This window comes from Phasianus colchicus, chromosome 17, assembly GCF_987193195.1.
Source record: "Phasianus colchicus chromosome 17, bPhaCol1.hap1.1, whole genome shotgun sequence".
Lineage (NCBI taxonomy): Eukaryota > Metazoa > Chordata > Aves > Galliformes > Phasianidae > Phasianus > Phasianus colchicus.
Window position 1 is genome coordinate 8,657,952 of NC_143452.1, and position 16,535 is coordinate 8,674,486.

General features: G+C 38.5%; 1 protein-coding gene across 4 annotated transcripts in view; it reads right to left on the reverse strand.

Annotated features, from left to right (window-relative positions):
• The window catches only part of DIDO1 (death inducer-obliterator 1), a 47,326-nt gene that overhangs the window by 14,635 nt on the left and 16,156 nt on the right, over positions 1–16,535 (reverse strand). For all 4 annotated transcript variants that reach the window (XM_031589914.2, XM_031589933.2, XM_031589924.2 and 1 more), the window contains 5 exons: positions 16,184–16,502; positions 13,210–13,422; positions 12,303–12,528; positions 1,187–1,646; positions 176–335 (listed from right to left, as the gene is read on the reverse strand). In XM_031589914.2, coding sequence (XP_031445774.2) covers positions 176–335; positions 1,187–1,646; positions 12,303–12,528; positions 13,210–13,422; positions 16,184–16,502 — 1,378 coding nt within the window. The remainder of the gene's footprint in view (positions 1–175; positions 336–1,186; positions 1,647–12,302; positions 12,529–13,209; positions 13,423–16,183; positions 16,503–16,535) is intronic.

Below are 16,535 nucleotides of genomic sequence, written 5' to 3' on the forward strand. Positions count from 1 at the left end.
TTCAATTCCTACTAGATTTTATTTTTTTTTTTAAGATTTGGAAGGATTTAAAATAATTCTGTATTGTGTAACTCTTAAGTCTCTGTCTTGAAACTCAAAATTTTCAGGATAGATCTTAACATTAAAAAAATAACGATATATTTCAGTACATTTACTATTTAAAGAAATTCCAAACCTGATTTTTTGGGTCCTTCAGATTGAACATGATGCTGCGGTATTTACTCTTGTATCGGTTGTCCGTAACTTGAAACAAATTAAACATCTCCTTCTCAATATTTAGCGCTACTTTCCCTACTTCGCTCTCTGTCATGACCAGATCATCGCTATCGTTGACTCTGTTCAGAACAAGAAAATGTCCGTGCATTTATGTTAGGCGTGAATCTTCAGGTAGCATTCATTAAAAAATAACCTTTCAGAGGAAGGAGTGAACCTGAGCCCCTCTGCATCCAGCAGGGACTCAAGTCTCTTTTAAGACATCTCAAAACCAAAGCCTGTTTCAGGACCTCAAGCTGTGAAGTATGGCAACTGTCTACAGAAGACACGAAAGACAGCCTGGATGAGCTGAGGTCAGCCTCTGTGACTGCTCCTGGTACCAAAACGGGGCTTTCTGCCATGAGCTACAGAGGAAGCTTAAGCTCTTGAGTTGTAAGCTCAGACTTCCCACTGTGAACACTTCTAGTTCAGAGATGCTACCAGAATGCAGGGGTGTAAGCCATGGCAGCTGACCACAGCTTTAACAGCACTTGTGGGACAACATTTCAGCATTCTTTTTTTAATTTTATTTATACGTGTACGTGCTACAGTCACCAACTTTTCACTGCGACATTCCCAATACTATTTTTGTACCACCTCTACATCTGCAAACACCGCCATCACCAGATTTTAACTTCAGATCACAGCACCTCAAATGCTTCTGTGCTGTGGTTTAATTCTTCAGATGTCACTGTCTCAGCAGAAATGGGATAGTGGCTTCCTGGCTTTTTTTTTTAAAAAGCTTTTTCACATGCACACTGATTTTAGATCCAGATTTTTTATTTTTAATAAACCTGAAATGCTAAATGTATTTTCACCAATTTCTAGTATAAGTTAAATCCCTCAATTTTGCCTATCAAGAAATAAAACTGCAGGCTAAACGTTTACTTCCAGGTATAGCTTCCTATACAACATAAGTACTCTGAATTCCCACCTCTTCCACAAAATTTCTTTTAGGGACCGCCGAATATTTTGTCGAATCTGAGAGTTGGGCTGTGACTGGATTGGGACAGCCGATACTTTCACTTGACTACTTCCAGATGCAGTAGGAACAGAAGATGGAGCAGGCCTTTTGAGTCCTGCACCCAAACTGGAAGATGCCACTGGCTTTTTGGGAAGCGAGGAGGTAGGAGGAGGAGCTGAAGGCTTTGAAGGAACACTGTCTGATGAAGGCCACGGCTTCTTGGGAATCACGCCTTTGAAACTCCCAGTAGAAGACTTCAGTGGCTGTTTGGTTAGTGACAAGCTAGAGAAGGTTGAGGCCTTCTTGGGAAGAAGATTTTTAGTGAGGGAAGATGTCTGTTTCTCTGCCACAGATGTTGAAGCAACAGCTCTCTTTGACGCCACGGTGTGCTCTGCTGCTTTGTCTTCCTTCTTTTTATCTCCCTTTTGAGCTGTCAAAACAAAGAAGAACAGTACAATACTAAATACTTACGTTTATAACTTGCTATTTACAAAGACCGTTTATCAACCTATACAGAAGTCTGTGAAACGACGCTTCTGGAGAATAACTACCCAGGATACAAATTTTGAGAGAAGAAATCTGCCTTGAATGCAAAATAATATATCTTGCCAGACTGAAGAGTTTAACAGTTCCACTTCAGCTGTACAGACTGAAAACCTTATTCACGCACTATGCAAAAAATCTGAAAAAGGCACCACCTTCAAAGATCCCCGAGTTGGATTTCATGATCAAGCTTCAAAACCCCACACTTACACAAAGTCAAAACAATCCATATCTTATATTTAAATGGAAAAATTCTCATAGTAACTTGTAGAACCTTTTCATTGCAGAGGTTGACTTGATTAGATTCCACCAGTTTGTGACTGAATTAATATTACCCCAAGCTCAATATTCTTGAAGTTTAAGAAATCCATTCTACAGACTTTTTAAGGAGCAAGAAAATAGAGCCAAGTTACATAACGCAGAAGTTGCTGAGAGTTTTTACTGCATTCTCCATCTACTTGGACGCAATTACAATTATAAACTATGATTAGATCTTCCCGTTCAGTTTCCAGCCAAACTCTAGATTCACAGAATTAAACATTAAAATCATTGCTCAGGCTGTGGCCATTTAAGTCCCATCATTTCATTCACCATATCCAAAACTGCTGCTTAAACTAATTATTCTTTCTACCATTACTAAACAGATCGATAGACATAATCTCATGTTTAAGTTAGATTTGGGAGGGACACAAAGCCAACCATTCCTTCAGTTACTTTTTCATCCACCCACCTTCTGGCATCAACAGATACAATTCAGAATAACAAAATAATCTAAAAACAGCTCCTTGTACAGCAAACAAGATTTGTTCCACCTCAGCTTACTAGAAAAATCATTTAGAAATATTGTGGTTACAGAGGGCCAGCACTAACATATGTATCACAACAGTTCAAACAACGGTGGACTCTGAGTGAACCTACCTACTGAAATACAGCACTTCCAATTAAAAAAAGCCAAACATACTCCCACAAAAGTCTTTTCTCTCCTCTCACAAACCTGCTGTTAACTACCAGCCAATGAACACATTAATTTTTATCTGATACTTTCAACTAGTAAGGATTTGTCAATGGAAGAATTGGTCCTGAAGCTCGAGATGCAAAAAGCTGTATGCTTTCTGGAAAGGATTCAAAAACTTTAGATAACTTCACCAAAGACCAAATAAGTCCCTCTTCACCTTCCTCATCTGCTACAATGAGAGCAGAAATCATCAGGAAGGGCCTGCTGCATCCAATTTTCATGTGTTCTGAAATAGATTTGAAATGGACAAAGGTGGAAGCACAGCTGTAAAGCCTGATCCAAGAAACCTCAGAACAGCATAGATTTCTCAGAACAGCATAGATTTTGAATGGAAATACAGCCACAAAAAGGGAAGGTTTGGATTATTTAAGAAACACACTGCAAATACTCCCTTTGTGAATGAAACCGCCTCCTGACTTTTCTGTATAACTCAGTTCTAACTGACCCTGAGCACGCGTACACTCCTCCAGCAGAAAGAATGCTTCTAGCAGCTTTGCTATGTTGGCTCTTATCATCGTAGTTTCGCCACAAATACAGAAAGTGGTGGTTCAGATCAACTAAAAATAAACGCTGCACCTGAAAGTGCAGAAGTGCATCTAAACGGAAACACAAAGCAAAGCTGGAAGACGCAGAAGCATCATTTACCCTGTTCTTTTCTTAGTGTGTGTTTTTGTTTGTTTTGGAAACGTGTATTATTTCTGTTTTTCAGAGTGAAATTTATCTGAGGTGTAAAATGAGACAGCTATCAAAATAGATTGAAACCTTTCAAAGAACGTGGAGATCTTACTCTAAAGTGGACTGTTATTCTCCATCTATTCCCTAGAGGCTGTCTCACTCACTGTCAGACTGACCATGGAGCTGGGGAGAGTCCCAGCAGGACCCACACTGACTTTTCTGATGCTCCCCCCACTAAGTGTACTCCACCAACCCCACATTATTTGTCAGGAGGTCTGCAGCCGTCCCAAGACGGATTAGAAACTACTGCTGATGGGTTTGGTTTGGTCAAATGAGGCATCCAGAGCTAAAAGAGGTAAAAAGCCAGTATTAACATTATTGAAAAGAGAGAAGATGAATATCCAGAATGTGTGCATGATAAGTCAGCAGGAATTTCTGTTTTCCAGCTTACTGCATCTTCTGCACAGACTTCTGCATCTCTTCAGTCAAGTGGGACAGCAGCACCTTTCTGTGTCCTGGAAGGCAGGACAGCACAGCTCAGGTTTCAACAAAGTGACCACAGTACGATCCAGTCCTCAGTGCTAAGAGCTTTAGTTGTGCACAGTATAATTACAAACCATTAAATACTAAAGTTATATTTAATACCCTATCGTCTCCAGTCATTTGTTCCAATTGGTTAACAAGAAGCATGCTGATAAAGTTAACTACAGCACTGCCAAGATGATGTGTTAATCAGATGTTGTATATGTTAAAAAAAATAAAAATACATCCATACTCCAAACCTTATGATCCAAATAACTACATCATGGGTGAGATATGTACATGTAACATACATAAATGGTGCTAGCGCAAAGGTAGATTGAAATTCCCAGTGCAGAAACGGATGCACTGAAAAGGTTTCCAGCATAACACACATGCTGTTTTAGCCAATAGAGAACGTGCAAATATTTCAGCTTTGTGAAAGACTAATGGTTTCACAAGCCAAAATATTACCTTACACCACCAAACACTGTCTACCTAATAGTACTTGATGGTATTGATTCTGTGGACATCTCACTGTATTTGAAGGTTATTAAAATGATGTGTGCATTGACAACAAACCATGGTTACTTAAATCCTTTATATGCTAATAACCTGCAATGTCAGCAGATGAACCTTATCTTAAAACAAACTCGTATTTCATAATGACTTTGAGAAAGCAAGTTTGACCTATCGAGGTTTTGGTTCCACTTGCAGACAGTCCAGCCGCACCAACTCCCTCTGCCTTTGGACAGGTCTTGCAGTCAATGCCCAGGAGGCAGGAGCCACAGCCGAGTTCAGGGAGGGAGCAGGACTGCCTCTTCTGCCAGCAGCTCACTGCCCTATTGGCTTAGTCACAATGTCAGCACAGCCCCAGGACTCGTGCTATGACAAGAGCATGTCTGGGAAACTTGTACAGTAATGTGTACTCCTTCCAGTGAGCAGTATGTTAACATTCGTGGAATTTAATTTCTGAACAGATGTCACCGTTGCTCAGCAAACTGATGGAACAATAACAACTGGGTATTTGCTTGGACCACGAGTTTCAAATCACTTCGCCTTGCAGATCACGAACAGCTTGAAGACACAGTCAATGCCTACTACACACAGGGGCTGCTGTGCTTTGTACTGTGATGTTTTCAGTCCTTTTTTAATCAGCAGCTCCAGCATACTTACAATAAATGCTCTTAAACCAATTTTAAAATAAAGACTACTACAGAACATCAGCTTAACCAGCCTGAATAAGGTTTCACCAGACAAAAGATCAGTGCCAGAAGGAAGCATCTGGTGACTCTTCCATCCAACACTTCTGAATTCCTGGGCTTGATGTTAAGGATACTTAAAACAAACCAACTCCCCCATGTCCCCCCAGTACATTCCCACATTACCCATTCTGTCTTGTGAACCACTTAGACAGCAACAGAATTCTTTCTGATCAAAGAGAGGCATAGGCTAAAGACGACTGAGGTACAGATGGAGCTAATGAGTCAGCTCATTGCCAGTGAGACCCAATGAGCACAAAGCTAGAAAGGTGTTTGTTTTTTGTTTTGTTTTTAAGGCTTATGAAACAGCATTACTGTTATCTTAACTACAGACACTACTACAATCTCTCCCATTAGATGTCATCAGATAGAGAACACCTCCCCTAAGGAAATCCCTGTTAAAGCTTAGCCAAATATTGCAACACGCAGCTAAGAACGAAACTCCTTTAAGTGGTGCAGAGCTGCCACATTATCTGCTGTGTTACAGATGAGCCGGTTGAAAGTCAGATGTTCAAATATACTTCTAAGGTTCAGCACTGATGTTTCAGCATCATAACATGGGTTAAATCCAACTCAAGAATGATTTCCACAATGCAGTTGTGGAATCTTGCCTTTCAGTGAAGGATTTGCAGGATGCATTTGCACTGTAATCTCTCACCTGCATGGGGAAGTTGTTTTGCACCACCACCGAGAAAGCTATCCACAGGAAACTTTGTTCTTCCCCCGGCCTCTTCAAAAATTTTTCTGCAGAGATAACGCTCAAGCCTATTTTAGGTCTCTCTTCTTCTCCTCCCAGTTTTTGGAACAGTTTGGAATTTCATGATACCCACCACCCCCTCACAGCTTATATTTAAATTATCTCATTTGTGACATTATTTTGCTGAAGACGTCTAGTTACTCCAGTGTTTAAACATCTGCAGAACTGTGCTGTATTTTAACATTAACTGGATCACAACTAAGATTGCCAAATTTCTTGCTCAAGTTTTCAGCTATGCTTTAGATGAACCACAGGCAACTGAAGTGTTTTGCAATGAGTTTGTAAGGCTTAAATTTAAAACAAAACCTCTCAACAACAAAGCATCACAACTAGCAGTCCAGAACACTACAGAAACTCTGGTTTGTGAAAAACATCTTGCAGTCACGGAAGTTACTTGCTACAGAATTGAAAACCATGGCACAAGGTTGCTCATGCACAGAACTACTGCCTCTACCATCTACACTGTCTAGTATTACGTGTGCTCTCCCTCCTCCCCTGCCTACACTAATGTTTTGGGTTCTTTGCCCTCCTTCACGTTAAGAGTTCCCTCAACAAAGGATAGGGAAGATGGGATGAGGGGGTGCATCTCGTTCAGCTTGCTTAGAACTTTTTACTGTCACAACATATTGACAAGCAGGACTTCACTAACACAGCACTGTCTTTCAGAACAGTGAGCCTTTATGTGCCCACAGTGCAGAGACTGCTGGAGCATGCACTGGTTCTATGGATACTCTTAATTATCCCTGCTCACCAAAATAAAGGATTTTAGAAAAGTGCACAGCTACTTGGGATCCACCTTTGGAAGTGGATTGGTTATTATATCCAAAAGGATTTGGCATCCTTTTCAGAAAAAAAATTACAGCAAATTCACAATCTTAGTGAAGTTTTGCAGTTAATAAAGCAAGAATATCTATCAAGATATATTCTCTGAAATAGAATCTATCACCTGTGTGAAGATTACCCTGAGCCAAGTAATTACACATTATCTCTAAAGGCTGGACACAGCACTCGCCTTAACCACAGCTTAAATGTCTGACAGAAATTCAGTTGTGAAATGAAGTATATAAAAATTAAAAAAAACCATACACCAGCATTAGCCTACAGAACAGTGAAGTTGCGTATGGTCGTGCTGCTCCTTGTTAAGAGGAAGGCAGCAGCTACACCATCAGTTTTTGTCGCATCACTTAAGCACTGCAGCTGTCCTGTCTGAATGTGGCTCAGCGATTAAACATCTCACCCCTATTTATCAATATTTAAGAGTTCAGGAACAGCAAGTTTACCTTTCTAAAATGCTGAAATGGAAGACGGGGGAAAAAAACTTCCCCAGCCTCATTTGGAACTACTGTTTTCCTAGAAGCTTCTCTTCATTCATTCTCTTCATTCAGCCCATGTCTTGCACAAACTTGTCTCATGCAGCTGTGGTATGACTAACCCCTTTCTGAATGACTAGTGACAGAAACAATCTTAGAGCAGAATGTCAGCTCTGTACTCCAATGCAGTGGCTTTTACAGAGCTTTAACCCATGAGTTTAGCTGAGATCTTCTGATGCATTATCTAACTAAAAACAAAATACATGGGTGAGCTGGTGCTTTCGATGTCAATTATAAAGCACTCTACAACGGGAAGTTACTTACCAGTCAAGAAGCGCTCCTCATATGCAGCCATTGCAGTCACACTGCTGGGATGCATGCCTGACATCTGAGCCTCAGAAATTTGTCGGAAGAGTCAATCCTGTTAGGTGCCACTGAAGCACCCTCTTGTGGCACTGAGCACTCAATGCCCAAGGCTGTGAAGGTGAGGTGTAGCTTGTAACAGCTTCTATTACAGGGCTGTGCAATTGCTGCACTCCTGAAGCTTGGCACTTTTCCAGGTTTGTTTTTTTTTGAGGGGTTTTTCTTTGGCCTTGTCATTTCTCTCAGATAGCTTAGGATTAGTTTCAAGTCATTCAGAAGAGCTGAACTATTTTTAAACAGGTTTGGGTATTAGTTTCAACTGTTAATTGCCTCTGAAACAATGTGAACTCTGCCCATTTTCACTTTTAAGATCAAATCAAACCTTATCACCAAGCCCTTTTTTTCCTTCAAGAGCATTTATCCATTCTGATCTACACAAGCAGTTCATAATTAAACTCTGTGTCAAGCCTCCATATTCAGGCACACAAAGTGAAACTGCCATTAAAACTGCTTAATTTAGGAAACCAAGAAGGGGCTTTTTTGTAGTGGCGATTTGTTTGCACTGAAGCCAGGACTGTAGCTATCCTCATGCAAACCTATAACATAGACGTGCAATGCTTTGCTTTAATTTACATGAAATTATGATTTATATTAGACAACTACGTCACAACTATGTCAGCTCCTGAGAGAAAGAGAGGCACCATCCTCAGCACTGTTAAAAACAAGAGATCTCCTTGTTTTCAAGAACCTTTTCTGGATCAGCACCATCATTCGTTGTAGGGACAGGCCATCTTCAGGTTCCAAGTTCAGTATAGAGATCAGCACAGCGAAGCATCAGCACCAGTATCAGCAGCAATACTCGACTTCGAAGTGCAAGGAGATGGTCTCAATAAAACCCTTTTATTTGGGGACTATCAGAGGAAGATCTTTTTCACCAGCTCTCCAGTCAATCGAGTTAAGTTCAGAGAACTAAAGCAATATTAGTAAAAGAACGCAAAACAGCAATAGAGGGTGGTGAGGTTTTTTAATCAAACTTGCATCACTTTCATTTTTGGTGACAAGAGGTAAACCACCCTGATAGTCATAGTGCATCTGTAGGTTGTACCATGTGTCTCCCCCATCCCATCCCTCCTGTGACAGTTCCTCACCCTGAAACCAAGCACCCATTTATGGTAATCCTGCTGGCATTCTGTTATCCAAGTGCCACAAGGATGCTGGATGCTTGAAAGGCACAATAGAAAATACGCTGTCAGCAGAGACCAGCCTTCCTAACATAAGACACATGGCAAAAATCTTCAAGTGGCTGACAACCACAGGACAGATGTAACATACCTGGTAGAGCAGGAAGGGGAGCTCCAGGAGTTCACAGGCAGGAGATGGTAATTGCTCCCCCAGGATACCACTGCTCCTTTTAAGAGGATGAGTCCCAGGGGATGTTGGCTTCAGCAGCCAATACTGGTCTGCCTCACTCCAGAGCCAGGGTTCAGACTGTCCAGCAGCCCCTGTGCCAGCACAGCCCCCACCATGCTCATGATGCAAGTTTGGCACGGGAGCTGTGCTACACCAGAAATTTCTGCTCTATTATCTTTCCAAAGCCAACTCCAACATGAATTTCTCAGCAGATCTGGCAGCTTCATTGTTAAGTATTCAGATCATTATTTGATCCCTCAGCAGCCTTTCTGAAAGCTCCTCTAGTTACAAAGGGTTAAGCCTAGACCACATATGCAGCAACCACATCCTAGGAAACTGCTAGTAACAGAAAAGTAGGAGCTCTTCTTACTCCTTTAGTGCTGTTCAATAGTTAATGCCTCATAGAACAGGCCTGTTTTGCAGAATAAATGTAGTATTAAGCAAGATACCTTAGCTTTCAAGGTCTTAACTGAGGTATCTGAAGTAGTTTAGTTGTTAACAATATGGAACTTGGCCCAAGGCTACTCTATGTCATAAGGGAGTACTCACAAAAATAAAAGCATAAAATTTAACAATAAATAGCGTAGTCCTCACAGTCAAACATACTTATGACTTAAGTAAAATCCTTTCCTAACATTTAAGCCGAACCATACCAGTGTTTCTACATACTCAACTGCAGAGTCACAACATAAGCAGGTACAAAGTCGTCTGAACAAGCAGCAGTCTGTGCAGAAATGGCCTTGTTTTTTCTTTCTACAGTGATTCTTATATACTCCAACATTAATTCTACCACCTGAGTGATAACTCCTCTGGTCTTGAGTATAAAGATTAAGGAGAGAAAATGTGTTACGGCATCTTTCCTGCCTTGACACAGCATTACAAAAATCACATTTTCATACACCAAACTTTCTGACTATTGGATCTTAGCATTACTGTATTGTCCTGAGAATCTCCATGTTTTGTTGGAGGTGTATAGGAACAAGGCAGTCCAGGTGTCCTTTGAATGTGGGATCATAAGTTACACAAGCAAGCACCATTCAGACTGTGATTAGTTCTTAGATGCACAGAAGATGGACTGCACAAAAAAATGAAGAAAACTGAGGGGGGATAACAAAAGCAAAGTGTTTTTTTTTTGTTGTTTGCCTTTTTTTTTTTTTTTTTTAAAATCACCAGAACTAGTGCTTCGAAAACCTTGCTACCTCTATCCCAGAAGGGGGCAGCATTCATTTGTTTCTCCCTAAGCACTGCTGTAAAACAGTACAGGTGTACCACAGTTCGTGAACTTGGATCTTCTTAATGGAAGATCTCCCCAGAGAGTCCCACTCATTAACAGCTCTATGAAATATGAGTACTGGTATCATTTTAGTGCCAGGTTAAACCACAAAAAATACTTCTGAAGAAGATGCAACAGCAGCTTTTCATGATGATGATAGAATACACCAGTCCAATCAAAAAGCAGGACAATCTTTTTACCCAAACATACAATTTACCTGGTATTTTAGTAGTGCCATGGTGTCCACATATTAGCACAGCTTACCTTAGTGACAGCAATGTGAAGTTCTTCACTGCACTTGATATAAGAGCTTGTCATCACACAGACTAGCTTGTTTTCATTACTGAAGTCTGGTATAAACAGATTTTTTTTTGCACTAGTTTAACAGTTTAGTTAAGGGAGTCCTATTTTCTACTGGAATTGGTTCAATACGTGTAACTTCTGTGTTGTAAAGTTTAAGAGCAAGCCTCTTAAAAAAAAAAAAGCTCTTGTCTCAAGATCTGTATTCCTGTCTTCAAGGAAAATAGAACTATAGTAGTAAGAGCATTTTAAGTACTGTGGTTATATCAACACTTGCAATTATACTGAGATAGAGCTGTGATAGGAATTTGCATGCAAAATAGGCCCTTGTAGTTTCATTTTGGTCTTTTCAAATTAGTACTGTAAATGTAACTGATAATTTCTGATTAAAAACAAGTTTCTTTACAAGAAACTCAAAATGCCATTTTACAGAAATTTGTATTTAAGACTTCATTATAGAAAAAGGCACAGGGAATTTTATCAACCAATAGTATAAAAATATGTAAGGAAAAATTATAACCCTTTAAATTTTCCATTTGGGTAAACAAAATTAAAATGCACCTAGTAACTGCTATAGTAGAATGGAGCAACATGAGGTACACAGTGCTCCCTGTATTTAAAAATTAGACTCAGAAAATTTATGAACTTACTAGTTACTTTTATATATAAAGAAAGGGTTTAATAACTATGTTTATTTCTAAATATAAAAGTTGGCTGAAATGTGGTTAAGCAAGCTGAGAGCACTGAACTCCTGAATTCATTAATTTTCAAGTGGGAAAATATTAGATACTAAGACATGTGCTTTATAAATGTGCAATGTAAGATTTCATTTGAAGCTCCATCACTGCATCACAGAACTACTTAGTTTGAGTAAAAGAACATTTTCAAGACCACCTGTTTAGGCTACAAAGCAGTATTTACTTACCTTTGTGTGTTACAAGGATGCTATTCAAAACCTGCAAAAATATGCAATATTTCTGCCTAATACCCATTCAAGATGTGTTCTTGTGTGTGTGGATAATGTGTGAAGTATGAACATATAAATAGAAAGGTAAAAAAAAAAAGTACTTCCTCCCCCCAAACTTAAAAGTAAAGAATGGCCCTTAAATCATTTCATGTAAAGAAGAAAAGCAGTAGGAAGAGCTTGAATATACTTGACAGTTAAAAGCTGTTTGCAGAAGTGTAAAAGTGCTGTTGGATACCACGTCGAAGACTTCATTTTCGTCACTAACAATGAAAATGTAAGACCTGAGAGACAGGTGAGAAATCTAAATCACAAAAATACAATTCAAAGTAGTACAGTCAGTTGCTGATTCAAGCTGCAGACTATGCAGCCTTTTTGTTAAAACTTTAAAAGTGTTGCAATACTTACCTTTTCTACATTACAAACGGTATTGTCTTTATGGGAAAAATGTAAAGCTTAATCATGAAGTTTGCATTCACAGATCAGCTCTTAATCATACAACTGTCCCACGATACAAATGAAACTTCTGCTAGTGACTCCATTTATCTCTGCGTGTGAATCTTTGAAGGTGGAGAAAAGCTTTGTGCCATTGTTAAACAACCCTAACCCTAAACTCCCTCGTCTTGCAGAGCCAAGAATGGATGGGTATTCAAAGAAAATGTGGTTATTCATGAATATCCCTATGCGATACATACATTTGAACAACAGTGAAGATGATATGGCAGCAGTCTTTTCAGGCTTTACAGCATTGTAATTATGATCGCTTGCCCATGATGGTGTGGTGTTTTCTGCTGCTGGCTCTCTAGCAATAGGTTGAGCATTTGCCTCAGTCTTGGCAGCTGACAAAACAGTCTTCTTCGCATTCGTTTCTTTTTTCTCAGGAAATTGTCTCTTCTGATTTGAAAGTGGCTTAGCGCCTGCCTGTAATGGTTGAAAGAAGCTTAATTACTAATACTTCTCAAATATATTGTATTTCACAAACAAGTAGTGATATAGTTACATATAGGTAAGCAAATTTATTGCATAGTAAGCTCCTGTAAATACAGCTGACATTATGCAATCTCAAATCCAAATCTTGAAAGTAAAACATAATACACTGCAACTTCAGGAGCAGGGAATGATTAATGAAAGCCTTGTAACAGCGTTTTCTCTCCTTTGTTTTAAAAACTACTACCCACTCTATAGCTGCTTCAAGAAGAAAGAGAGGCTTTAATTTCACTGTTTTGCTTCCCAAACCACACATATAATACAGTAACACAACAATTCAGTTTATAGTAATTAAAAAATATTGCCCAATCCAGTAATTTGGAATTAAACAAGGAAAAACTTGCAATTAACTTTAGGATAAAATGATATACTACTTTCTGTATTAAATTATATAAAGAGTGCTCCTGTCTGGAAAGTCCTTTCCAGAAACTCTACCTACCTATTTCTACTTCAGGAGGGCAATTCACCAGAACAAAAGGAACAGAAAACAGGATAGAAAAAAAAAGTATGTTTGTCTTTAATGTACAACTTAGCAATTTTGTCTCAAAAAGGAGAGCGCAGAAACAAGCCACTGTTCTTCGACACAGCTGTTTCAGATCATGAATATTAACTTACCTGGAGATGAGATTTTGTCACACCAGGTTTTTCAGATTTTGGTTTGGTCTTCTCTTTAGGTTTTGGTTTTGTATCTTTGCCTGTACTCAGATACTTCATGGTGGCTGCAGCATGCTTGAGAATGCAGTCATTGCTGCAATACACAGAATCAGGCTGAGCCACATTGAAACAGCCAGGACCAATGCACTTTGACACACCAGGAGCATCAACTACCTGAAGAATGAAGTAGAACAAGTTCAAAAATGAATGTGAAACCTTTAAACATAAAGAATTTACAAAAGTTCAGACTACAGCTATGACAGTGACCTGAGCAATTATCTACATAAGAATAGTTTTCATCCTTGAGATGCCACAAACAACCCATACAAATTAAAAGCATTTCATTCTTGCAACAGTATTTTTAGAATGTGTTGTACTGGTCATTCTGCTAGCAGTGAACCAAAGGACACTGATTTTCAGCTCCCATGAACCAGAAATACTTTTGCTCTGATCCTCCACATAACATGAGGAACTTCCTTAGCATCACAGAGCTGGTTTCACAAGATAAAGATTTCTAAATCACATTTTGCTTAAATACCACTACCAGCAGCTGTCTTCAGCACCAGCCACATGCAAAAAAAGGCACTCAGCTACTGTGGTGTACAGGTAATTCTTGCTCAAGAGGCTTACCAATTTTAATATTAGAAGTCTTCATCTGGCATAAGTACAGCCATTCTCCTACACAATTCTGTCATACTCTAATACTTTCTACATATTTAAAAGTTCACATATGAAATCTACATTTCCTTAACACTACTCTCAAAGTCACTTAAATCTTAACATTGGAGAGGAAAACATAGCACATCCCTCAAAAACAAAGTACGTAAGGTCAGTGTCACTTGTTCCATCTTCTAGATTACTCATAAAAATGTTATACAACTGCAATTATACAACTGACCTAATACTTGAAATTGCTGTGGATGAAGACAGTCTCTCATTCCTCTTCCATAAACTGTGATTTCTAACTACCAAAGTAACAGTTTCTAAACAATATTTCCACTGGAATAAATAATCTTTACATAGCTTAACATCTTTTTCCCCCACAGTCAAAGATTAGCTAGTTGCTGTGGTCTGATAAAACCTGAGTTTGGGATTTTTCCCATAAAAACTGACATTACAATTTATATTCTTTTCCATTATGTATACACTTAACTAAGCAGTTCAATAAAGAAGGAAGAAATTTCCCCAGGAAGCATCTCAAACTTCAGCTAACAGCCATCATCAACTATTAAGGACTATTACTCAGATAATGACAAAACTTTCATCACTGATGTTTCTATTTATAGAATTCCTAGGAGTTTTAATCACAAGCTACAATTCTTAAGTAAATAGGTACTTATGGACAGCAACAAAATGGAGTCTTTTGTGAAGTGCTTACAATACTGGTGTAAGAACAGAGTAACTGTGTCAGCTGTAACACAGAGTGGCTTCAGCCCATATGAAATAGCAATGATTTCTTTCCCTAGAATGGGCAGGAAATTCTGCACAGAGGATGGGCTGCTTGCTTCCTCACAGAGAGATCCTCACTGAGGTATGAGGGACAGCATGGGATAACATACAAATTGGACAGTCAAGTCTATTATCTCAAAAGGTGGAGTCATCTGTCAAACATGACCAGAACAGTTCCATTCTTTTTCAAAATACCAGAAGAATATCTAAAATGTTAGTAGTTCTTCCATACCAGGCAACTGTAATTATCTTTTTCTTTCACTAAAAGAGATGTTTACCCCATTCAGGTAACATGCTAGCACACTAATACCAAAGATAAGTAGGAGCAGTACTTAAAATTAATACTGATGCTGTCAGAAATGCAGACCCCAGCAGTCAAACTCTGAACTCTTTCTGTACAAGTATGTACAAGTGTACATTCAACATAGCTGAAATTGTTTGCAAACATTTGAGTAAACTTTAATTTAAAATTTAATTTAAATTAAAATTTAATATATTTACCTTAAGAGAGTACTTAGTATACACTAAGCTTACATTGCTTTCATCTATACTTAAGATCACTGTACTGATATTAATAGTTCTGATATTTAAATTGCTGAGTATTTCTTTCACAAATATTCTGCATAAAAATTTTCTACAACAGAAAGATTATAATCCAAGTCATTGACACCAAAATTCAAAGGCTGTCAAAGAACAAATTCACATAAATCTGAACAGCTGTAGCCTTCTGACAACAAATACACTAAACATGGTCCTCAAGGCATAATAAGAAAAGGAAAACATTGGCATTATTATGGTAGCTTCAGTAATACAGAGATGATTTCACTGCTGCACAAAGTTTTAAATCTACATGGCTTGAGCTGAAGCAGCTTCTTTGGCTCTATTTTGATTTGAGTATGGAACTAGCTATTAAAAATTACAAGAATTCATACCAGAATTCATAATAATTTTAAACATGTTTTTATATTACCCTTTCAAAAGGCAATATAAACCAATTTTCTATATACTAGTAACTTAAAGAAGCATCATGTCAATAAATACCAGAACTTCAACTAGAAGTAGAGGTAACTGTAACAGCTGGTACCAACTCCAACACAGACACTTGCCAACATTAAGTAAAAACTTCCATTATTACTGAAAATGTAAAAAATTATGAGATTTTAAAGCTCAAGTAAGATAGTCCAGAACTTTGATTTTTATTTTATTTCCAAAATAGAATTTTAAAAAGTTAAATATCACAGAGCACAAATATCACTTACACCCAAATAGAAGTTTTAAATCACCTCTTCCAAAAACATTCTTTTAGTTAGCTCCTACACTGATAGAACTATGGATAAACTATTGCTGAACAGTAACATTTAGAGAGCTGGTCAGATTTATATTTAACTTTTACAAGCAAAATTGGATTTACTGCTATACAAGTAAGCTACTGCCTCAATGTACTCCACACAAAGCACAAAAAATACTGAAAACCTGAAATACTTACAGGTTGAAATATCTTGAGTTTTTTCTTCCCACTTGGATTTGCAGCTTTTTCAATCCTACCCTTGATGCCTTGGTCCTCAACAGACTTGTGTTCAATTGTTCCTATGCTCGTGAATTCTGTACCATCCACATTTACTTGCCCTGCTTTAGCTTCCTGCTGGTCTGTTTCTGAAATAGATTCATCCTGTCCTTGTAGGATGGTGCAGTTTGGACAGATATAGTCCTCACCATTCCTTTCCAACAGCCGCCCTCGAGCCTCAGAAATACCCACGCAGTCACCATGAAACCATTCCTCACATCTATCACAACAAATCATGAACCTGAAAAAAAAAAACAACCAACAGTAAAACATT